At 41.1% G+C, this 24,386-nt stretch overlaps 1 protein-coding gene across 1 annotated transcript; it reads right to left on the bottom strand.

The window, feature by feature from the left end:
* Positions 1-17,757: 17,757 nt before the first annotated feature.
* LOC111672617 (G protein-coupled receptor family C group 6 member A-like) lies at positions 17,758-23,206 on the bottom strand. The gene is made up of 7 exons (XM_023430086.2): positions 22,894-23,206; positions 22,605-22,771; positions 22,099-22,205; positions 20,593-21,447; positions 20,217-20,435; positions 19,665-19,791; positions 17,758-19,500 (listed from the first exon to the last, which is right to left on the bottom strand). Exons 1-7 carry the CDS (start codon positions 23,067-23,069, stop codon positions 18,350-18,352), a joined length of 2,802 nt encoding a protein of 933 aa, XP_023285854.1. The 5' UTR covers positions 23,070-23,206; the 3' UTR covers positions 17,758-18,349.
* Between the last annotated feature and the right edge of the window lie 1,180 nt (positions 23,207-24,386).

The following is a 24,386-nucleotide window of genomic DNA, read 5'->3' as shown; positions in this document are numbered from 1 at the left end:
GGGGAGGGAGGGAGGGAGGGAGGGAGGGAGGAGAGGGGAGGGTTGAGGAGGGAGAGGGTGATGAGATTGACTAGAGGACAGAGCTGAGACCAGGATCAGGAGAGAAGCTCAGCTCATTTCATTTTCATTTTCCCTTCATTTCAGTGCGAGCTGAGCCGTGTGCCGGGGCATTCCACATGGATGGGGTGCCAAAATTTAGATCCACAGCCAGATGGCATAGATCAGTGGGGAAATAGCAACACAATCTGAATGGAATGGGGTGGTTGGGGGTCAGTGATCCATGCTCCTTTCTTTCCTTCTTTTTTTCTCCCCTTCTTTTTTTTTTTTTTTTCTGCAAAGCACCTGAACATTGATAAAGCCAACACTCACAGGACCAGAGAGATGTGCTGCTGGTTTATAAGGTAGACATGAAACCCTGCCAGCCTCAAGGCCATTGACAGTATTTCTTTATGCATGTATCAAGATGTTTGCTGTCTGTGTCCTCGCCTGCGTCTCTTGTCTTGCTTTTTGATGTTTTCATTGTTGAGAGTATGAAGGACTGTGGCCCAATCCTCAGCGCTGCAGGGGCTCCTCTCATCTCTCACTCTCTGTGTATTTCCAGTCACTAGCAGTTCTGTTTGCAAACCCGTGCCCGTGTCCAATCAGCACGTAGCCAGTGTAAAGCATGTGTGTGTGTGTGTGTGTGTGAAAGAGAGAGAGAAGGAGGAAGGAGTGTAGGTGGGAGGTTCTCCTCCTCTGCCTTCTTTCTGAAGGGCTATATTTCATCTGTGATGTATTCTGTATGGGTCTATACAGCCTTTGGGATGAGTACTCCTCATCCCAAATGTATAACAATGTAATGGTGTGTGCGTTTATGTGTGTGTATGTATGAAAGAGTCCAGGGACAGATGAAAAACCGTTGGCAATTCCCCAAGTTGTGGGAGAAAACGCATTCCTAGATTTTGCGTCTAATTAAAGCGGCAGCGTGAAAGGAAAAAAAAAAAAAACGTTTTCACACCAACCATTCAAGTGCAACATTGTGCAGGGTAAGACCCTTATTTTCAGTGGTCATCTCTGCCAATATTTTTTCCAGTAAATTGAACTTTTGACCTCCAAACATGCCAGAATAAAAAAAAAAAGAAGAAATTGTGCCAGTTTCACAGGGGAGAAGAGCGGAGAATTTGAGTTATGTAACTCTACTCTGTTCGGGAGAAAAATACCAAGGACGTTGGAGATACTAAATTTGAACATTTATGATGTGATTGGCAAAATTCTAAGGGCTAAGAGTTTGTTTGACAATGTGCTGCCATACAGACTTTCAGACAGTTCACAGCGTTATTTGTACACAACAAAGCCAGTGGTAGTCTGACTCACCAGGTGTAGGTTGTGGGTATAAAGGCTGCCATTGGGTGCCTATATAAACCCCCTTCGCTACAGGAAACAACAAGAACAACCTCCGAGCTGGTGACCTACACGCTGAAAATGGCAAGTTGTGGTCAAGATTTGGATCGTGCAGTCACACAGCTGACATATGTCTTTGCTGTTCTTTGTGGGGAATTAACCATTTTAATGACAGTGCTGATGTTCCACTAAAACGAGTTCCCCTCTGACATTTTGCAGGAGCACTGTCGCTGTGTCCTGGGCTCAGTGTTGCCGAAGACGATTACGATTGGTTTAAATTAATGCAAATAAGCCAGAGTGCCCCCCCCCCATAGCTATATGATAATGAACGCAGCCAGGCCATTCTCCATGACACAGCGCTGTGGTCTGGCTATGTGAGGCTAACATAGTAGTTATGTGAAGAATGAACAAAGAGAGCTTAAAGAATGAAAAAACGGATGGAACCACGGATGGTTGGATAAGTCAGTGTTTCTAAAACAGCTGCAATGATTTTCCAGCAAACACTGTCAATCAGCCGTACTTGAAATTACATCTGTGCTACAAGCAATTCAGCAAATGTTTGAGGTTAAATGCCACCAGGCTAATCATAAATACGGCCTGTTACTGATACTTGATGAAAATGAACCAATATGTTGAAACTCTGGCAAAGATCTGAAATGGTAAGCCCCTTAAAAAAGGTATAACCTATAATAAATCTATGAGGAATCTTAAAATGGTGAAAACGTATTGGTGCATATGTAAAAACACCATCAGTGTTGTAGCTTATTGCCTGGAGGAACTATGAGCTATTGAAGCGTGAGTGATTCTAGTCTTCAAAATGTGTACATGAGTGTGTGCTTCTGATGCCAGGACATCACAGATCATCTACACACACACACACACACACACACACACACACACACACACACACACACACACGTCCTCCTCCCTCTAACCCCTGTCTGTGTAGCTCTACCTCAGGAGGAAATTGAATTGGAGAGTTGACCCTTCCTGACACAAGGCAAGCACCATTGATTTTTATTGAAACCCGAGCCATCGATACTGAAATTGCTTTTGATTTGTGGTGTGTCTGCTTCCGTGTGTTTGTTTCCCCAGTGAGCGGCACATTCTGGATCTGATTGTGATTTCAGTCATCTTCTTGTCATAATTTGAGTTGTGGCACACTTAAAAATCCCATACCTCATAAATAACATTGGAGAAACGATTTCAGTTTATACAAATTAATATCAGATATTTACAAAATAAAATTGGCTTGGGTTCCAGTGATAAAGCCATTATGCTGAGAGAAAAAATGAAATGGAATTTGACTTCCATCAACTGAGTTAATAAGGATATTATTTATAGGCCATGTAACACTGTAATTATGAATTTTGGATAACAGGTTAATTCATTGCTTTATATTAAATATCCAAACAAATTTGAGTTTCGAAGTTAATTCTTGACACAGCCGGTGACAAAACAATCACACATCTAGGTTAATTTAGCAGCTATTCTGGAGCTTTCAGTCACATCATATGATCTTCATAAAGCAGATGGAATTCGCTCAGTGTCGATTTGCAGGTTTTCCAATTTCCATGATTTCCGGAGCACTCGAAGGAAAGAACGATCTCACAAATTTGAACAGTTGCTAGTGAGCAAATTCCATCTGCCGATGAAGATCATTTAATATGATGAAAAGCTCCAGAAACAGGATCCTGATATTTATTTTGTTATTTTTATTTTTTATATGAATATTTACACTGGGGAAATAAATTGCTATTTTGGCTCTGGACGGCCTATAAATCATGTTTAATGTTAATGTTCACAAAAATACACCTGTTGTAATAGTGTATGTCATAGTAACACATAATGCTATTCATCACTACAATATAATAATAAAATATTACTACTAAATTGTATTTTATTTTAAATGATTGTATTCTATATTATAGTATATGCTATGGCTTCTTTACATCTTGATCATATAGATGTAACAGTATTGCATTAATGTTGTGACGTGTGTTACATATATTGCACCTACATGAACACTTTAATACATTATGTATTTTGCATTATAATTTATTCTTTTATCACAGCGTGATCATGCCATTTCATCATTTTTCATGATGTCATCTCACTAATCTAATTTCTAATATTTTTGTCACTTGTTTGTGTATGTCTTAGACTTTCTCTGTGCTGCTGAAACATGTGACTTTCCCCCCTCTCGGATCAGTACAGGCTTATATTCAAGTTGAATTTGGTCACCTCTCTCACTGTCACACACTTGCTTGGATCATTGTGGGTACATACAGTATGAAATGTTTGATTATATTTGTGTCACTGGATACTACGCCTGCTCTCAGCTGACCACTTAATATTATCACGACCCTGGACAAAGAACATTGCTCTGCTTCTTTCAACCTTGATACGACCACAGAGCACTCAGATTAAATGAGCCTGTGAAAAAAAATAAGCAGATAAACACAAACACACACCACTGCTTTTACATAAGATAATTAGAGAAACACACATATGATCTGTCAGCTCAGGTACTTACCAACACACACGCTCACTTACACACACACACACACACACACACACACACACACACACACAGAGACACACACAGACAGACACACACAGACACACACATACAGATACACACACATAGCTTCCCACAGAGCCCAGCACACCCTCAGCTAGAGTATGTTTTATGAGTCTGAATTTGGCTTTCAGCACACAGCCGCAATTCACTGTCACCAGAAAACAAAGCACAGCAACCTGTGTGTGTGTGTGAGTAAGTGTGTACCTCCACACGTATTGTATGTGAGCAGAGAGTGTGTGTGTAGCCGTCAGTGGTGCTCCTAGCTGGGACTCTCACTCCTTCCCTCTCTAACACATGCTGATAGACACTCATATTTCCTGTGGTAACAAGCGTGAAAATGGCCTCATAAATCCAAAGTGGTTTTACAGAGACCACATCAGCGGCCTAAAGGAGATGTATTATGTAAATAAAACAACACGCCATCAGTAATACTGGCTCGCCACCAGATCATAATGACTCAGTGGGAGACTTTTAGTGGAATACAGCAACAGTTCGATTAGATGTGTTGTCATACATACTGTATATGAGAGAGTGTGTGTGTGTGTGTGTGTGTGTGTGTGTGTGTGTGTGTGTGTGTGTGTGTGTGTGTGTGTGTGCAAGCCCCCACACAGACACACTCTCTTGCTACATAATTTGATATTTCATCGTAAGTCTCTATCACAGCATGGTGTGGCTCTTTGCAGCCTGCGATGGTCCAACGATCTGTCAGCAGTGCACAGGGAAGGCAGGGCCAATCCGCTTCCTTGGTGTCATGCACAAACACTCGCACACCGCTCACACTGTTTATTAAAGGTGAAGGAGAGAGGAAAGGTGTGTGTGTGAGTGTGTGTGTGTGTGTGTGTGTAAGAAAGCTTGCATACAAACATAAAATGGACCAAGGTGTTCAGTGTGTGCAACAGTGGTGCTTTGATACACAATCACAACTGAGACTCACATATTCAGTCATTCAAACACACTCTCTCACTCACACACACACACACACACACACACACACACACACACACACACATACACACACACACACACACACATACACATACACATACACACGCGCCCTCACGGCTTGCCTAGCTCCGACCCGTGATGGATTGGCTGCACTCCTGCCGTGACAGACGAGCGATGGATGGAGAGCTGAGAAGATGAAGGGAAGAAAAGGACAGAGGGGGGAGTGTGTGCGTGTGTGTGCGTGTGTGTGTGTGAGGGTGTGTTAGAGGAGAGAAAAGAGCTGAGTGCAGTGGTCTTGGTGCCAGGGAGGATCTTACATGGGGCCAAGCAGATCATTTCCTCCTCGGCAGCACGTGTCATTTCCTCTAAACAAACAGCCCTTCTGTGGACAGGAGAGAGGCTGGAGGCCTGCCCTGTCAATCTCCCTCCCTCCCCCCTCCTCACCTCCATCTCCCTCTGTCCTCCTCTGTCTCCTCTATATGTGTGAGAAGGTGCAGTGCATATTTTGTGCCTATCAATACACAAATGAAAGAGTAAGTACAGTTGTCTTTATGGCTCCAGAATGAATGCTGATGATGAATCGAATGATTAGTCGATTAATTGATTGATTGTTGATCGACAGAAAATTGATTGACATAATTTAAATTGTTTTAAAAGGCACACCGCCATTTTTACAAATGACGATTAGCTCACTTATCATGAGCAGTATTACTCAGCCCATGTGTAATGTGTCCCGTGAGTCTGGAGGGAGTTTTCTGAAGAGAAAATAACCCCTGTTGATGTCACTGTGATGTCATCAGGGGTTATCTCCGACTGAGCTTGAGGACTTAATAAATAGATAAAATAAAATAAGTGACAGAGAGCTAGTTACGAAGTACTGTAGGGACACAGAATTTGAACGACGAGGGCATTTCATTGAAAGTCTAACAAAATACACTATGTAGGAGTTGCATAATGGGAAATGTAGGTTCCAGAATTTTAGGAGTGTGGCGGATACTAGAAACTAAAAGACAAGACATCTCAGCCTTTGCTGCTTCAATTCCTTTTTTTAGTGTGCCTGCCGCAAGTCCCTTCACTTTTTGGGGGTGTATTATCAATTTATGGGGGTACTCCTTTAATTGTTTAAAGCTGTGGTTAGATCAAAATGAGTACAGACTTTCATGTCAGTGGGAACACTGTGTTGATGCAACAGGTTGCCGACACGGAGTGCTTCAGGAAAAAAAATGCTGGATTTTCTGGCAAAAAAAAATTAAACCTGGCTTAACTTTTGCTGCCAGTGTAGTGTGTTCAGAAACACAATGAAACGCACGGGCACATCAAATACAGACAAGTGCACATTCCTGAGTAGATTACTTTCTATCATATAATCTCCTTTCTCATAGTTTTTTAAACCACTGTGTGGTGTTTTGATTTCTGATAAGCCTCCACACTCATGGATGAAACTGAACTTTGTGTCATTACCTCACAAAATCCTAAAATAAGTGAAGAAATGAAATGTGAAGATTTGCTACTCTTCTTTGTTTAATATCATGGTAAATTGATTTTATGTTGGTACTGGATTTGTGGTTGGTCAAAACCAGCAACCTGAAGATGTCACCGTGGACTCTGGGAGGACTTTCTAACATGTTAAAGACTAAACCCTAATCAATTAATGAAAATAAAAAAAAATTGTTAGTTGGTGTGTCCCGGTGGCCTAGTGATTAAGAAACATACTAAGTAACAAAAATGTCCCTGTTTCGATTCCAGACAAGGACTTTTGTTACATGTAATATCCCTCTGTTGCTCTCCACATTTCCTGTCTATATCTACACTGTCAGCTATCAACAGTTAAATCAATTATGAAAATAATCGTTAGTTGCAGCCCTATGTAAAATACAAATAAATACTGCATATACACTTGTGTGTGCGCATATGTGTAGATGTGTATATACAGGAAGTGCCTAGACCACCTGTCGTTTCTGCAGTAAATAGCCATGTTAGGCATAGTGTCAGACATGATTTGTGTTTTCCAACCAGGAGTGTGTTGTGTGTGCAAACCACCAATTACGCTTGCTCCTAATTACGCACTTAAAGACGTAATTAGGCCTGTCTGTTCCATTGCTACACAAAGCGATATCACACAGTACAGCAAGGCACTCTGTGCAGGGAGAAGGTTCACACATGGGCAAGCAAACATGCACACACACACACGTGCATTCTAATTAACATATTAATCGTGCACACTTAACATATATGGAAAACAACTTGGGAACAAACATAATGGACTGCTAATGGATTTATGTACTGTAGGTTGATTTCTCAAAACGGTCGAGAGAGCTCATACCGCCATTTAAGAAAGTACATGCAAATGAGGAAACACAAAGAAAAACGTCTTCACAACTTTGACAAAATGTGTCTCACATTAGACGAAGATGCTGCAAATAAATATGACACAAGCAAATAAGGAATCACAGTCACACAAATTACCAAACTTACATGGCATAAAGAAAAATTCTGCAAATGCACACAAAAAAGAAGAAGATTTGCTGAAGTCACACATTCATCCATGAAAAAGAGTTAATGATGTTTTAGGTTCTGATTCTGTCTCCAACATTTTCGGCAATACTGGCTGTACCATTGATCCGCATGTTTACAATGCTAATGGTAACAATGAAGATGAGAGTGGTGAGGGTGAACCGAAAGGGTTAAGCTGTGGGCTATAAAATCAAAACAATGGCCTAAAAGAGGCTAAAAATCAGCGTAGAGCTGAGGGGAACTGAGAGTCAGGTGAAAGTTCTCACTGGGTTCATCTCAATGAGCGAACACTTTCACATGACACATACAAATTTAAGCCATTGTAGATATAAAAATATTGAACATAGCAGCTTTAAAGTAAAGTGCATTTATGTCTTTTAACCATTGTACTTTCTGACAAATTGCATCAGTCAGGATGTCCTTGCATGTACTAAGATAGAGGTGTACTTTATACTTCCAACATGCTGCTTAGCATCCCCTCCTTCATCCTCCGTTCCCTCAGTCATATAATAAAAATGTCACCGCATTAAAAATAACCTAAAAAGTCAATAAATGTGATCAAAATAAAGATATGACACCCAGGGAAATCACAGACAGAAGCGCGCAAACACACCTAATCGTTACCTCAACAAGCATGCTGGGGCTCCGAGGCACCGAGCTACAGGAGGAATGAGGCACAAGCCTTCGTCTGAACCTTGAGATATGAGCGGTGTGTGTGTGTGTGTGTGTGTGTGTGTGTGTGTGTATGTATGTGTGTGAGTGTATTTAGCAGCCCTCACTCTCTAGCTGGCTGCTTAAGAATCCAGTCACATCTCTTGCTAGCAGGCAGGCAGTAAGGCGCTTTCACGCTCACAGGTTTGCTTTGGTTGGGTCTAATACCCCTTTCTCTCTCTGTATGTGTATGAATGTGTGCATGTGTGTGTGTGTGGGTGTGTGTGTGTGTGTGCACATCAGCACATGCCTAAATCTGACTCTATGTGTAGCTAACTCCGCACTTCTTTGTTTCTTTACTTTCTGGTTGTGTGTGACAGTTGTGCGTTCATGTTTATACCCTGTGAGTGTGTGTGCGTGTGTGTTGGCTCTCGGCAGCACTGATAAACCCACTTAGACTCTCCCCTGATCTGTTCGCTCTGGGCTGACAGCCTCCTGCCTTGGCTCACAGACACACACACATAGACACACACACACATAGACAGACACACACATACACAGACACACAGACACACACACACACACACACACACACACACACACACACAGAGCCCTCTGCTTTAGCTGCTAGCTGATCTGTGACGGCCTGCCACTCAAATGCAGCTCTGTTGAGACACTGCACAAAGGAGGAGAGGAGGCTGGGAGTGGAGGGAGGAAGAGAGGAGGGGGAGGAAGGGGTGGCAGTGGTGAGGAGGAGTAGGGGAGAGAGAGAGAGGAAGAGAGAGAGAGAGAGAGAAAGAGAGGGAGAGAGAGAGAGAGGGTATCAGTGTCTTTCTTAAGGGTGCCTGCTAGCTCCCGCTCTCTGGCTGTCTCCTTATCTCCCTACTCCTCTCTCTCCTCCAACTGACTGGCTTTGGCAGCTGCTCTTCACTCCCAACTCCCCAACCTAACACCACCCCACGCCATCACCCCCACCCTCTCTCTTTCCCTCTTTCTCTGTCTTTCTCTCTCGCTCTCTCTCTCTCTGTGCCCCATCTCCATTTCCTCCTGTCTTTATTTTCCTACCTGACCGAATGTCAGTTCATCTCCCTCTCATTTACTTCTCGAGACAGGAAGACTTAGCAAAAGATGAAAGAGAAAAAGCAAAAGGAATGAAAGCGAGGCAGAGCGCGCCATGGCGACAGTCTGCAAAGACATTTTGCAAAAAAAAATGTATGGAAGAGAGAAAAACATGGTACACCAAAAGAGAGACACAGGAAAGAGGAGGTGAAGGCAGAGAGGAAAAGCAGATAAAACAGCAGTGCTCATACCTGCACAGTTTGTGTGTAGGATTTATCACTGGGATGCAGCTAACATACAGTAATAATCTATGACCAGCAGCTCAAGACTGGTCGTGCTGTGCAGCTAGCAGTGTCTGAATTTCTACAGCAGCCCCTTAAATATACTCAATTACCATAAACTAACACAGATAATTAAAGGATAGGTTCACCCAAATTAGGAAAAAAATGATTTTTTCGCTTAATTCTAATTAGACATGCAGGTGGGCTCGGTTTAATTTGCCCACATTTTGAGATATCCACCTCTTCTATTTCCGCCTCTGCGAAAGTAAAATATCGGTTTTGTTTGAGAATTTAAATAGAAAATTCAACAGCAACATCTCTTTCTTGAAACGGTGTTACTGTTATTCTTGATAAACTACAGAGCAACGGTTTTCGTACAAACTCTTTTGGTAGAAAGTAGTTCCAATGAAAACTGTTCATAGTGAAGTCTTTATTTTATTCACTGGAAGCAACACAAATGAAATTCCATTCACTTCCATTGCATTGTATTTCAGAGATAAAAACCCAGACAAATAAATCCAAAACTACCTGCATGACTATATAAACATTAGAGGTAAGTGATTTATTTATTTATTTCTAATTTTAGTGAACCAATCCCTCATAATTATGTGCTTATTTGTACATTCAAGCTGCACTGATAAGTGTTTTATATCTATGATGGAATAAATTACTTGTTATTGTGTAATGTGAAACGTCTCACTCATAGTGATGAACCCACAGATAATTATCAAGCAGCAATCTCTGGGTCTGAAAAATGAAGCCAACACGGAAGTCCCAAAAACTGCATGTTCCTTGAATGGCCGCTTGAGACTGGCTGCAAAAGCAAGTCAATCCCCTTGGACTTCCCTGTTAAAATGTCCAACTTTACACCAGAAATAAACTGGTACAAAAAAACAGTTTGGTCTCTATTCTGTAGTTATCTTAAATAGGGTCTTTTCCCATTTTGGGATTAGCCCAGAAGTTCAGCGGAGTAAAGCACTGCCATGATGGTGACAGTGGAACAGCCCACTCTGAGCTTCAAAACCGCTCTTCAGAAACCTATGGGTACCTATGGCGTCACTGAAGCTACGTCCATCTTCATATGCATATATCTATGATAATTATTACCGAAATCTGCAGTTGCCCTTTTTTGGTTCACTCTCTCCACTCTCATAGCATAATTTTTAGTTTTCAGCTCTGATAACTCTACTGTTCACTACCTGCCCAGCAGCAAACAGCAGACTGAGAAAGTTAGTAACTAGCTAGTGAACACAGTAGAGCATTTGGCAGCTAAAGAGGCAGAAGCTTTCTTTCTCTCAGGAGTTGGTGGCAACATAAAAATAGCTAAAAGCACTGAATATTGGACTTGCATTTTGGCTGTAAATATGACTTCAAGTAAATATTAATTCTCTAAAACTCTGATTCAGCTGGATGTCTAAATAGGCAACTGCTTGCTAACATGTTTGCTATAAAATCTTTATAAAAATGCTAATATGTCATTGCTCGTTGTAATGCCCCCAAGTGGCCAAACAAGTCAAATAAGGGAATAAAAAAAAGGTGCTCATGAAAAATCTGAAGAAGGGATTTCCCTCGTTAGTATGTGACTGGGAAACCAACACTATGGCAGCTCCTGCCACAATGTTTCAGTAAAGTGAAGATGGTGTGACAGGGAGAAAACAGTACGTGACAAAACTATGGGGATAGCTGAAGCTTCTATATGTGGCAGACTGGATGGAGGAAGATGAAGAAAGATGCAGTTGGACAGAGCAGGATACCAAAGGACAAATAGGACTTGGAAAACAGAAAAACAGAGCCATGATCCCCAACAAGCCGAGATGGATGACAGCAACAAAGTTGGCAATAAGGTTGAGGTGGGGTAAAGAGACAAAGCAAGGAGTTTGTGGTGGAGGAGAAAAAGCGTGCTCAGCAATATGGATCTATAGCCCTGGGTTAGTGAAGACAGAGAGAACTCTTCATCAGCACCTCAACTGCTGCCGATATCGCTGAGTCATCATCGCCCTGATACACAGCTGCAGGATAAAAAAAGAAAAGAAAAAGGCCTTCATTATCACTCATCAGCCTTGTCATTATCCCTACACAAGATAAAAGCCACCATGTGTATCGTTTAATATGAGAGAATGCAAAAGTATTAACATTTAATTCATGTTTTAAATGAATCAAACTGTTGGTGGAGTTCATCCCCCTTAACTCTTCTTCCCAAAGCCTAGTAGGAGATGCCTGGAGCTATTGGGCATCTTTCCCAGTGCCAGCCTCGCACCTGCCCCTGGCAAAAACAGAATAACTATGCAAAACTCTCTTTCACTCTTGCAGGCTCCCACTCCTTCCTTGTTTCCTCTTTCCCTCTTTCAGTTTTTAATTAAACAGAAGCAGAGGGCTGCGAAAACCTACTACTAATTACACAGCCGCTGCCTCTCTCTCCCTCTCTTTCTCTCTCTTTTCTGTTTGCTTGTTTCTCTCCCTTCACTTCTCTCTCCCCCTCTCTCTCTCTCCCTCTCTCTGAGCTGAGCTGGAGCTCAGCCAACAGCCTGTGGAATCACTTACCAGCTTCCACGACGGGGGGAGAGAACGTACACTTGTCGGCGTCCCCACACACAAATGCGTGGACTATCACATGCGCACATTGGCACAAAACGTGTGCATACACAGATGCAGACAAGCCCGTTCACAAGTCACAATGTGCAAAATGCAGACTGCCACACACACACACACACACACACACACAGGTCACACTCGAGACATCCTGACACATTTGTGCTTACCCATTTAGCAGCTTTGCTTTGACTGTGTGTGTGTGTGTGTGTGTGTGTGTGTGTGTGTGTGTGTGTAGCGTGAGGGTGATCAGCTCCCTAATGAGAGAGAACACTAATCATATTTCACACTGACACATACACAATCACAACATCTGTACTGTGGCCCGCCCTCTCATTCCTCTCCCCCTTTTCCTCCAATGCACAGTGACTTCCTTCCCCCTCTCCCCCTCTCCCCCCTCCTCACATCCTTCACCTCAGTCCCCTGCTTCCCCTCCATCCTTTCCATCATATTCCCCACTTTCCAGCTTTCTATCACTCCCTTTCCCCCCATCCCTCTCCTCTGCCGTCTTGCTTTTTTTTTTTTTTCCCTTTCTGGAGTGATCAAGCAGACACTGAACACACAGAGATAGAAAGCTTGAGGCTGACACCCCTCTCAACCTACTCTCTCCGTCTCCCTTCATCAAACTATGTATCTCTTTTCTTCTATTTCTTTTTCCCTCCTTTCCATCTTAATACAGCATGCTCTTATTTAAGCTTGTGCTTTGAGCAGGGTGGCGGCGACACTGTAATTTAACAACGGGTAGTCCAATCCATCACACAGACAATGTACACACACTGCTGCCATGCATCACCTGCAGGCGAGTGTGTGCATTTGTGGCTGTGGTGTGTTTGAGTAAGAGAGAGCAAAAGAGTAAATCAGTGCGAAGCAAAAAGGGGGCAAAGGGAAGAAAACCGAGGGGGGGGGGAGTGGGGGGGGGCACAGAGAGAAGGGAAGGAAGTGATGGCAGAGATAACACAGAGTGTGATATAAAGACAAGTGTAGAGTCACATCCGCAGAGGAAACACACAATAATGGCTCTGAGCAGTGTTTGACAGAGCAGGGAGTGATAAAACAGGAGTGGTAGCTTGATGATAGGAGGTAGAGGGAGCAGATAGAGAGATGCAGCTTTATAAAGTAGCTGGACAGCAGGAGTGGGCGGGATGCAGGAGCCCCCTCTGCTGCAATCAAGCCTCTGTCACCATCTGGACGCCATTTTAAAACCATCAGCTCTGGCTCCCCATGTAAACAAGGGCGCGACCCCAAACATGCTCCCCTCACTAAATGGGCTTTTGCTGGCAGCTGCAGACCCCAAAATGGCTGACTTTGTGGGGCGAGAACTGGAGCCAGAATGGCTGACTGACTGTATTACGGGGGAGGGCGTTCTGTTCTTCATTACTGCAGAATTTCTGACTGTGTACAAAAGATGTTAGATTGTCATTTATCCAACATGTGTTAGTAGCAGTGAGTTGAGCGCTCCAGCACCTCCATAACTGATGACTTTGAGGAAGGAAGGGATGCATGGTGTCTGGTTCAATTGAATTTTACATTTGTTCCGGTCTGTAGACAGATAGACAAGATAAGGACAGAGCATGTGCTGGCTCATCAGTAAATCACTATTCTTTTAATGCAGAACCAATTTGTGAGGAGCTAATGGTCATGAACATTAAGTTAACATGATTTAAAAGTGGAATCTAATCTTAGATGTTCATGCAATCTGTATCCAAAAGGTGGCCAAATTCTTTCCATTTAACCAGTAATAACAGTTCAGACAGCAACTAACAGACTAGACTTATGGGGTCAATAAAATATCAAAAAATGAATAAATAAATAAAATAAAAGCCCAAGTTGACATCTTTAAATAGTTTGTTTTGTCCGACCAACAGTTTACAATCGGATGATATTTCAATTAAAATGATAGAAGACAAACCACCAAATGCCAGAACCAATTAATGTTTGGCATTTTTGCTTAAAAAAATACACAAATGACTAAGTGATTACTAAAATAGTTGTTATTAATATATTCTGTTGATTGACTTACTGATTAATGAACTATTAGTTTCAGTAGGGATATACAGTTATATCACTAAGCCGACACAAATTTTATTTTGAAAAAAAAAGATTGTTGCTGCGAGTACAGGTCAACCAAACGGGTCCACCTCTTTGTCTAAAATAAAGCCACTGTGGCCTTTCCATTAACAGGTTCATTTTAATTGGCATTTAAATTAACACAAACAAATAAGAAAACAAGGATTATGAATGGCAGATTATTGAGAATTATGATGTGCTTACATGGATGTGGGACAGAGATAGAGAGATAGAGTCTGACAGTGAAAAACAGAGGGAGCATGTCAGAGGGATGTGTGTATTCATACGGGGGATTGAGTGTGTGCGTGTGTGTGTGTGTGTGTGTGTGTGTGTGTGTGTGTGTGAGCAACAGAAAGAGAAACAGTTGAAGATCTGATGCAAAGTTCAGACACACGCACACACGCGTGCACACACACAGACAGACATATTGCAAGCAGCAGTGCGATAATGACATGGAAATGATATGGTAATGATATGGTAATCTGGCAACATTATTCTGCCCACCAGAGACTAGGATGGAGAAGAACCTGCCACAAACTACACACAAACTACACACACACACACACACACACACACACACACACACACACACACACACACACACACACAGACCAATGCACTGGGATAAGGTGAAAACTGTGGACTGACATGGCAAAGAAGAGTTTCACCAGTGTGGGGGAAGGGGTGTGTCACTCTCGAAATGTTGATGGTGAGAGGAAGTCTCTTAGACTGATTACACACAAACACATTTTTAAAGGTGAATTATAATATATTGCAAAGTGCACCACTTTTCAAAACGTACAAAAAAAAAACTGTGCTACAGAAGTAAATGTTTATAAATGGAGGTCCACTCACTTGACTTTTTCCAGAGCTTTTGAGTCTTAAGAATAAAAACTGAGCAAACTCGTCACCACAAAGTTGTTTCGTTCTGAGATGTTTCTAATATTCTGTTCGACCCATTTATATCAATGTGTGTGGACTAAATAACAGAAACACCTAATTACCTAAAATTCAACAGCATCACAAGCTGCAGCCTCCAAAACGACCATACAGCTGAACTAACGTATTAAAACCTTCATGAAGGTAGGATTTATTGCTGGACTGTAGTATTAGACTGCATGGTTTAAGCCAGCTCTACCTGTATAGATATATAGAGAGTTTATACATTACAGTCTGAACAAACCTAAAAACAGACTTAAAGCATCAAAATAGAGTACACCATAAAGGACTGGACTATTAATAGACCTTTTATTACACAGGCTGAAACTTTTTACGATGAATACAACACTGCCACCCTCTGGATAAACCTCTATACTGCAGTATTTATAAAGTACACTATATACAATATACTGACTGTACAAGAAGGGAGGAATAATTGTTACATGAGCATAAGAAAATCACACGAAATTAAAGTGTTAAGTGGAATTGCAGATCTTTTATCAATATGCATGACAATGGGTAGTCCATTAAAAAATATAATTTCAGCAATAATATAAATAATACTAAACAAAATATGTAATAAATACATATACACAGTATATTCATACATACGTATATATACATATATATGTAAATATATATATTCCGTGTAGTTCACTAATAAACTAAAACTAACTATAAACCTAAACTAAAAATCCATTTATTCTTCAGGTGACTTAGTGTTTATAGAATGTAATTGAGGTTTTTCCGACCCTTTTGTATGAAATATTAAAGATTACAGTTTTGTTGTGATATTTGTATCTATTTAAATTTACTGTAGGATTTTAATATCGAATATACAAGTAAAAGGCTCCGATGATTCAAGTCATTCCTGGATGAAGGAGTAAAGTAAGGGAAAGGAAATTAACAAAAACAATCCACAGCATGAAAGTTCATTCTTGACCTTGGAAACTCAAAATCCTCCAGTCTACAAGCTTTTCCAGAGCTTTCAACAGCATCTTGTAGTCATCTTTAGTGGATGTTGTTTGCTCAGTTATAATTATTTCAAACAACTCCTACAATGTCTATACTGTATATTTGTGTTTTTTTTTTAGTTTGCTGCGTAAACTCCATTAGGTGAGGGAGGCTGCAAGATGCATAGGAAGAAGGTAAGTGAACCTTCAGTGAAGATTTTTTAAATGTGAAAAAATAAAGCTATTTCCAAAGGTAAACTGAATGTTCCCATCCCATTTTTCTCTCTGTCTTCCTCCCTAGTCGTCAGTGTTTCCCTAGCTACTCCCCTTTAAGTGGCTGTGATTGACAGGTGGGCTATATCCATGCAATATCACCCAGCGCACGTTCCTATTCCCTCCTGGAGCCTTCATCCGCCGGTCAAATTAACCTTCCGTGCCAACGGGAGGGGGCCCTGCGTGGGCCAATCAGCAGGTGATTAGGCCGGGGGTGGGAGGGGTGAGGGGTCACCGCGATGGGGCCATCGCAAGCCTGATTGGTTTCAATCAGCGGCCAGCCGCAAGGACAGCTGGGAGCTGAGCCGCACTGAGCGCTAATCAACGCGTCCCACAGTGAGGCATGAACACTCACTACACACACACACACACACACACACACACACACACACACACACACACGTAGATTGATGTTGGCATATACACACTGACAACATGGACGTCACTGTGTGTACACATTCACACAGAGACACACAAATACACACAGCAAGACATGGGAAGCAGAAATGAACAGTCAAGACCACAACAGATAAACAGAAAATCCCGTAATGGAAAACCAGAGAAAAGAGAGAGAGAGAGGGGGGGGGAGAGAGAGAGAGAGATACTCAGAGCAACCACAGAATCTCACAGTAAATTGAATGACTAATTGCATTGGATTCGTTAATTTGACCACTGGCACATCTGATAGGGACCCGTGACGTTGGTTATCAATGCTCTGTGCTACAAACCACAACAACACATCTACTGTGATGTCTGAAAATGTGGAACAATCCAGATTCTCTCCGCTATGTCTCGTGTTATGCTACTTCTTGTTCAAAATCGCAGTAAAGCACAGCGTTGACCAATCACTGATCAGATGAGATGAGAGAAGTCACAAAGAGCATATTATATAGCTGCTGTTTGTGGGTTGAAAGTGGAAAAGACACATTGGTCTGCTCTGGTTTCTATTCATGACAGTGTTACTGACTCCTTTGGGTGGAGAAATGTCGTACAGCACAGCTACAGGAGGAGGATTTGGGTCTGTTTTGACCTGCTCAAAGTTGTTTTTCCAAACGCTTTGTTTCCAAAAATGTGAAATAACCAGTTTCACAGCAACACTGCCACCAGCATTTCATATTTGACCTATTAATGGCACTGTCAACATGCCACTGCTCGTCTCTTCTTTTACTCCCTTCAAGGAAGAGAAAAATATAAAACTACTTCCTTCAAAAATACACAATGAATGAATAGGTATTTGAATAGGTTATCTCTCATTTCTCATAACATTTAAGAGATTCACCTTTTGAAAAATAGATAATTAGATAATTAGTCACCTTTGTCGTCACTTTTTCCATCTTCACAAGGTGCAGTATGAGACAAAGGTAAACACTAATTTCAGAGGAACTGCAGTGTATGTATCATTCATTCATTCTTTATTAGACTTGAAGATGAGACTGACTTAAGAGAAAAGTTAATTTTCATTTTTTAACATATGATTTCTTTTCCGGTCTAAGGTTTATGTGAAAGAATCTCAATAGAGAGCTAGACCTAGAAAGATATTCTTTATTTTAGATATTTTAAATAGATGAATACAAAAATATAACAGAGAATACAGTCATTACAGAGTAGAGTATTGATTGGTGCTGCTTTGAACAGGAGTTTTTGTACATCAGGAATAATCAGAATATAGGACAGCCCACTACAGTGTTTTGTCCGATTCATCTATTGATTTATTACATCATTAAAACATGACTATAATCAAAGCTTAAATGTGACAAGTTATTTGGTGCAATTTACCATTATACTGTATACATAAAGATGCGCTACAATCATTCATTCGTGAGTATTTTTGTCATGAAATACTTTCGATATGAAATTTGGAGCTGATTATCAGCAAAAATTGTGATAATCAAGCAATCCTTTCACTCATTTTTCAAGTAATAGAAGTGATACTCTGTGAGGATGTTATTAGGGCACTATGGTGCTTTGAGCTAAATGCTAATGTCAATTAGCTAACATGCTCACAATGACTTAATACAAACTTGCGCTTTTGTAGTCATGTTGACCAGCTTAGTTTAGCTTTAGTTTTCCACCTGATGATGGTCATAAATAAAAAGTTAAAGGATCACAGTTATTTATGCTGGCGAGCTTAAGTATCTCCTTAACTGCCTCTTATTGCTGTTGCTCTGCAGCATTATGAGCCGTGGATTCGAGGCTGACAGAAAGAATGATGACAGATGAGAACTCATGGATGGGATCTGGTCAATCTTTTGATCTGAACTTGAGCTTTGTGACTCCACATCCACAGCAGTGTTTTGGATCCCTCCAGAGCTAAATGGAGATAAGACCCAATTACCAGCCTCATCCTTGATTTGACTCAAGGAATAATTCCTAACATCCTGGCGGAAAGCAGCTTCTGTGTTTGCTTTCTGCTTGAACAGAATAATGTAGCACTTTACAAAGAACTGACAGAACAGGATGCCGTAGGCTGAGATGAGGATGACGACCATCTCCACTGCTGGATGGTAGCGGCCTATGACATTGACATAAACTGGGCCAAAAATGATCCAGCAGATGAAGTAAATCAGCATAGCAAAGGTGATGAACTTTGCATCATTGTAACTTTCAGGCAGCTTTCTGCCCTTGAAAGCAACGCCAAAACAGATGAGGGCTAAAACACCAATATAGCCTAGCATGGCTCCAAAAGCAGAAAAGGACTTCTCATAACAAATAAGCAAGCGCTCGTCTTTCTTACTCAGCTCCTGCCATTCGCTTACTGGAGGCCCGAGTGAAAGCCACAGGGCACAGATCAGCACTTGACCTGCCATGCATACTGCAATAATGATGTAAGGTTTGTAGAGCTTCTTCAGGACTCTCTTAACGCTGGGGTCAAACTCAAAGGCCAAGATGATCTTAAAGGACTTGACCATGATGCAGGAGACGCACATGGTGAAGCTCAAGCCAAACAGTACCTGCCGTGCTTGGCACTGCTTGTCGTTGGGTTCACCACCAAATAAAATTACACTCACAAATGTGCTCAAGAGAGAGAGGAGGAGGATGATGCAGATGGGGCCCACAGATGAACGCACAACAGGGGTATTCCAGCGTGCAAGGAAGATGATCCCAACAACAATGGTAAGCAGCGCTCCTAGAGCAGTAAATGCCTGCAGCACGTGATGATACACATCTGTCCAATAAAGGAAAACTGTTTTCTTACGGAGACACTTGTCACGTTCCTTGGAGGAGTAATCCGTGTTTTTGTTGCACTCATAACACTGGGGGGAATCTGCAAACAGAGGACAAATGCTCATTATAATCTTCCAAGTTGGACATACTGTATGTTACTCCTTATAGCTAACAAGGTGGCAGGCCTTATAGTATCAGTATTTTGTCTGGCAGCGTTATCACTGTTTTGTTTTGTATTGCACTATACTTTTGTCTGATACATACTGCTGCTGTTGGAAAAGTAGTTTTCAGGACAGGGTTGGCATTCATAGCAGCAAACAGGCATGCCCTGCATCAACTGTTTCCTTTGGCCTGGGCGACAGCTTTCTGAGCACCTGGAAACCACATCTCCCTGACAAGAGAAAGTATCCTCATCATTTTTGGTACATTAATATGAGTAGAGTCATCGAGAAGTAGGAAGAACATGACAGGGAAAGACAAAACAAGGATCTGCAACCAGGCTAGTGGCTCTGTGAGGATGTACTTAAGCAGCATTTAATCAACCTAATACTTGTCAAAACATTTCACTGAAAAATAAAAATGTCAGCCTCACAGTGCCGCCAGAGGAATTTATCAAAAGTGGTAAGTTTCCTCTGGGAACTATTAATGTTTATACACAATTTCACAGCAATCCATCCAACAGTCGCCAAGATATTTAAGTCTGGGCCACTGCTAACATGGACTGTCGCTAATGCGGGTACATAGAATAGGAATAAAAGAGTGATATATAAATGTTAAAAGAGTCAACTAACTCAACAGAGGAAGGCAAATCCTTACTGTGACATTATTGACATCTTCAAATGCTTTCTGTGAGACGAAAGTCAGGCTCTCATTTTCTATACTGTAATGAGCGACAACGTAGTGCACATCAACAAAGGTTGGTGAAGTCTGCCTCCACAGGATGATATCATATCCTGAGTTGAGGTCGCCCTTGCTGTCGAATGAGTAGTTTTTACCATGCATGAGGAAAGTTGCTTTTCTTAAGGCTTCTCGAAGCTGAAAGTGGAAAGTGTTGAAAACAGTGAGTTTGTGATGACGCTGAAAGAGAATTTCATTTTCTTTGAGGCATTATATGTCATTTTATTTCACATTTAGTCTTAGGGGTTATCATGCATATTTATTTGTGTGTGTGTGTGTGTGTGTGTGTGTTTACCTCCACGGGATCTAATCTCTCGTTAGTTTTACAGTCCCGGTTGACGCAGAGGTCTGCAACAGCCTGAGCAATCGCTCTAACTGCCAACTCAACGCTGAATACAGCATATGGATATATCTTCTTCATTAATACATCAGTGGCTGTGGCATTGGGATTCTCACTGTGCTCCAGTCTGACAGGGTGGTCGAGTTTCGTACCCACTTCTCCCCGTGGGGAACTGGTGTTCAGTTCAGCTTTCCATGTCTTATTTTTTTGTTCTTGTTCCTTTAGAAATTTATACAAGAATGTATTGTTCTTGTGGTGCTGTGGGTTTACATCAAGATTACCGAGATAATGCTTCAACCTGGTTGAGTTTCCAGACTTAAGAGTTGTCCCAAATATTGTTCCTATGTCACTCAGATTATGGTTTTTCACTACATCAGCGGTTTCTGACCAAATGTCACTGGCCACCCAAACTTTCCCTCTGCCTTCAGGAACCTTGAGAAGATGCTCAAAAATATACATCATGTGGTGAGGTCTGGCGAAGGACACAATGACCGAGACATTTTTATTCTCAGTAATTCTCTGGACTGTAGCACTGATGCTTTTGTTGAGTCTTTTGTGACCCAGATCATCTGGAATAATAGAGGTAAAGGCAAAGCAGATGTTTTTGTTGGCTGCATGTTTCTGGAGGTGTTCAACTATGTAGCGCCCGTAGTCACTATCAGTTGTCACTACACCGACCCAGGTCCAGTTATGATTCTGTAGAATCTCAACGATGGCCTGCGCTTGGTGATCGTCCTCTGGTACTGTCCTCATAAAGCTTGGAAAACGCGCTTTATCACTCAGGACACCAGAGGTTGCACCATAACTTATCTGTGGAAATATTACAAAACATCAGTCATATAGATACAGTTACACTATTTATTCTGTATATACGCAGCAACTTAAACAAATGTTGTTTGCATTCATATACGTGATATCTTAAGAAAGTACTAGTTTGACTCTTTTGGAAATATGCACGTACAGTATTTGCTTTCCGGCTCAGAGTTAGATGAGAAAATTAATGCCACTCTGTATGATAAATATGAAGCTAGAGCAAGCAAGGGGAAAGAGCTGGTCTGGCTCTGTGTAAAGCTCACCAAATCCACCTACCAGCACCTCTAAAGCTCATTGATTAACGCTTTATATCTTTGTTTTATCTGCTCAAAAACTGAAGTATAAAGACACTTTACACTTTTTGGGCTAACTGTTTCCCCCTGTTTCCAGTCCAGCTGTTGGTATGAGCTTGATATTGATGTTCTCATTGATGTTCTCATCTAACTCTTGTCAAGAAAGTGAGTAAGTTTATTTCCCCAAACGTTAAACTATTCCTTTAGTATTCCTGAGCCGAGCCAATTTTAGATTTTCTGGTGAGAATTTTCTGCAGTTTAAATCTTAGCTCTGAGGTTTGTGAATGCAAAATCTGTCAACTGTGATTCAGCAACTTTACTTAAATCAAGGGTTAGTCTCTGAGCTCAGTCATACCTGTGGGATGTACTCCAGGTGAAGATGCCTTGTAACCGCTATAGATATCTCCGAGTAGTAATCACCGACAACGGCCAAAACAGGTGGTTGGGTCTGCTCTGTTCCATCTAGGTAATTATATTATATATTATATTATAAAATATTATAAGAAATTCTTTGGGTTATGACTTTAGAATTACTAGAATCATCATCTGAGTAGCAGAGAATAAAAATAACTTCATAAACATAGTCAAGTCAACAGAGAAATAAAAGAGAAGTAAATGCATTTACAAGTGATACTTTACATTCTAAGCAAGAAATTAGCCTCCCCCCCAAAAAAATCTATTTCATCCTATTGTCCATTTTTTTTTTTTTTTTATGAAAATTCTCCTTTTGTAGTTATAAAATCTCTTTCACAGTTTATGTTCTACGTATCCCACTGATCCCAAAAGTGTATTTTTTGTCCAGTTACTGATGGATGTCTATCATGACAGATTCCTAAATCAATGTGTTACATAAGTACTTACCATTTCTCTTCATGAAGGACTGGGTGTTCATCAGGGCAGTGGTAACATCACTGCAGGAATCCAGTATATAATATCCCAGGGTGAGATTCCCCAACTCATGCCTCCTATTTACATCCTCCACCGCCTGCACCATAATCAGAGACTGGACCAGCCGAGCTATGTTGAACCTGTGGGACCCAAACACAGAAATTACGTATAAAAATGCTTTGACACACAAGTTCAAAAAGTTACTGCTCAGTATGCTACAGAGTAAACTACATTACCTCACACATCAGGGTTAAGAACATACCTGTTACAAATCCTGCTTTCAGTGCCATCCTCTCTCGTGGTGACATTAACACTTTCATGTATGGGAAACAATCCCCCAATAATAATGTCACCTGGAGCTGTGGCAGAATCGAAACCGGTTGCGCTAAAAACATGGTTTAGTAAAACTAAGGAAAAGAAACTCAGGAAATGTCTCATCTCCTTCCTGTGTTCTTTTGGTTAGCGCAAATCTTCTTCAAAGTATCTCAGATTTCCACAATCTCCTCTCAAATATCCCTTGTGTATATCTCAGTGTTTGTCTCTGAGGTGTGTCCGAAGAAGACAGAGGTGTCACTGAATGTCTTGAATTTGAGAAGCCACTTATCATATTCCCAGCCTCTTTTATTAGGTGAAGTAATGCATGTGGAATGTAGAAAATGATGCCTTCTTTCTGATTAGGCTTATGCTTATGTGTCACCACTATTCAACAGATGGAAACACATTAAAACTTTTTGGGGGGGAATTTTAATTTGTTGAATATACTATACTGAGCCTAAATGTATTTCCATGTCTGTGTTGAAGTAGTTCCTATGACTTTAATGCCCCAACAAAACACAAAGGTATTATGTTACAAAATAATTTAGCAAAACCCTTGCAAAGCTTTGCACATCTGGATTTTGGAAGTTTATCCCATTGTTCTGGACAGATCTCCCCGCTGCATTCATCCATGCCTCAATTCTGACCATTCCCCGCCGCTGAGAAGCCCGTATAGCATGGCACTGCCACTACCATGCTTCACCATAGGCATGGCATTAGACAAGTGTTGAGCATTTCCTGGTGTTTGCCAGAGACTGTGTTTATTGTTCTGCCCATTTTTGTCTCATCAGAGTAGAGAATCTTTTTCCTCATACTCTCAGAGTCCTTTAAATGCCATTTGGCAAACACTAAGCAGGCTGTCATGTGCCTTTTACTCAAAATGGCTTCTGTCTAGCCACTACAACATAGAGGCCTATTTGATGGTTCTTGGCTTGCCTGGTTACTCAGTTTGTTCAGATGGCCGACTCTAGGAAGAGTCCTTTATACCCTTGCCCCGATCTATGCCTCTTAACCAAAATTTTGTAGCAGAAGTATACAGAGAGTTCCTTGGATTTCATGGCTTGGATTTTGTGTGTGCTTTTCTAAACTATGTCCAATCAATTCAAGTAAAGTTCTGTATAACTATAATTCTATATAACTTCTGTAAAAGTTCTGAAATTGTCTAAACTTTTAGAATTTTAGAATAACTTAGGGTTTAAATAAAAAAAAGAAGCATGTAGTTACAAAGGGGTAATTATAAAAGATTCATTAATCCCACTTAGTTCCTAGGTTTTACAGTGAAGCATCTCATTCAACTGAAACTATGGAGGAGGATACAACACCTGTTTCCTCTTAGAGGATTAAAAACAAATCTTGAAGAGTTCAAGGAAGTAAAGAAACTTTCTGCCCCTATGTGTGATAAACCGTAATTAAATTGATAAAAACATAATTTGTTGAATG

This window comes from Seriola lalandi, unplaced genomic scaffold (genome assembly GCF_002814215.2).
Source record: "Seriola lalandi dorsalis isolate HSWRI2012SDOR001 ecotype SW California unplaced genomic scaffold, Sedor1 jcf7180002054901, whole genome shotgun sequence".
NCBI lineage: Eukaryota > Metazoa > Chordata > Actinopteri > Carangiformes > Carangidae > Seriola > Seriola lalandi.
Note: the sequence above shows the minus strand (reverse complement) of the source record. Positions and strands in the feature narration are given on the sequence as shown.

Excerpts from the sequence above, each read along its gene's own strand:
- LOC111672617 (XM_023430086.2), bottom strand. The coding sequence starts at position 23,069 with ATGAGACATTTCCTGAGTTTCTTTTCCTTAGTTTTACTAAACCATGTT. Across the intron at positions 21,448-22,098 it reads ACCTGGAGTACATCCCACAG|ATAAGTTATGGTGCAACCTC; the intron begins GTATGACTGAGC and ends ATATTTCCACAG. Across the intron at positions 20,436-20,592 it reads AGAGATTAGATCCCGTGGAG|CTTCGAGAAGCCTTAAGAAA; the intron begins GTAAACACACAC and ends TTCCACTTTCAG.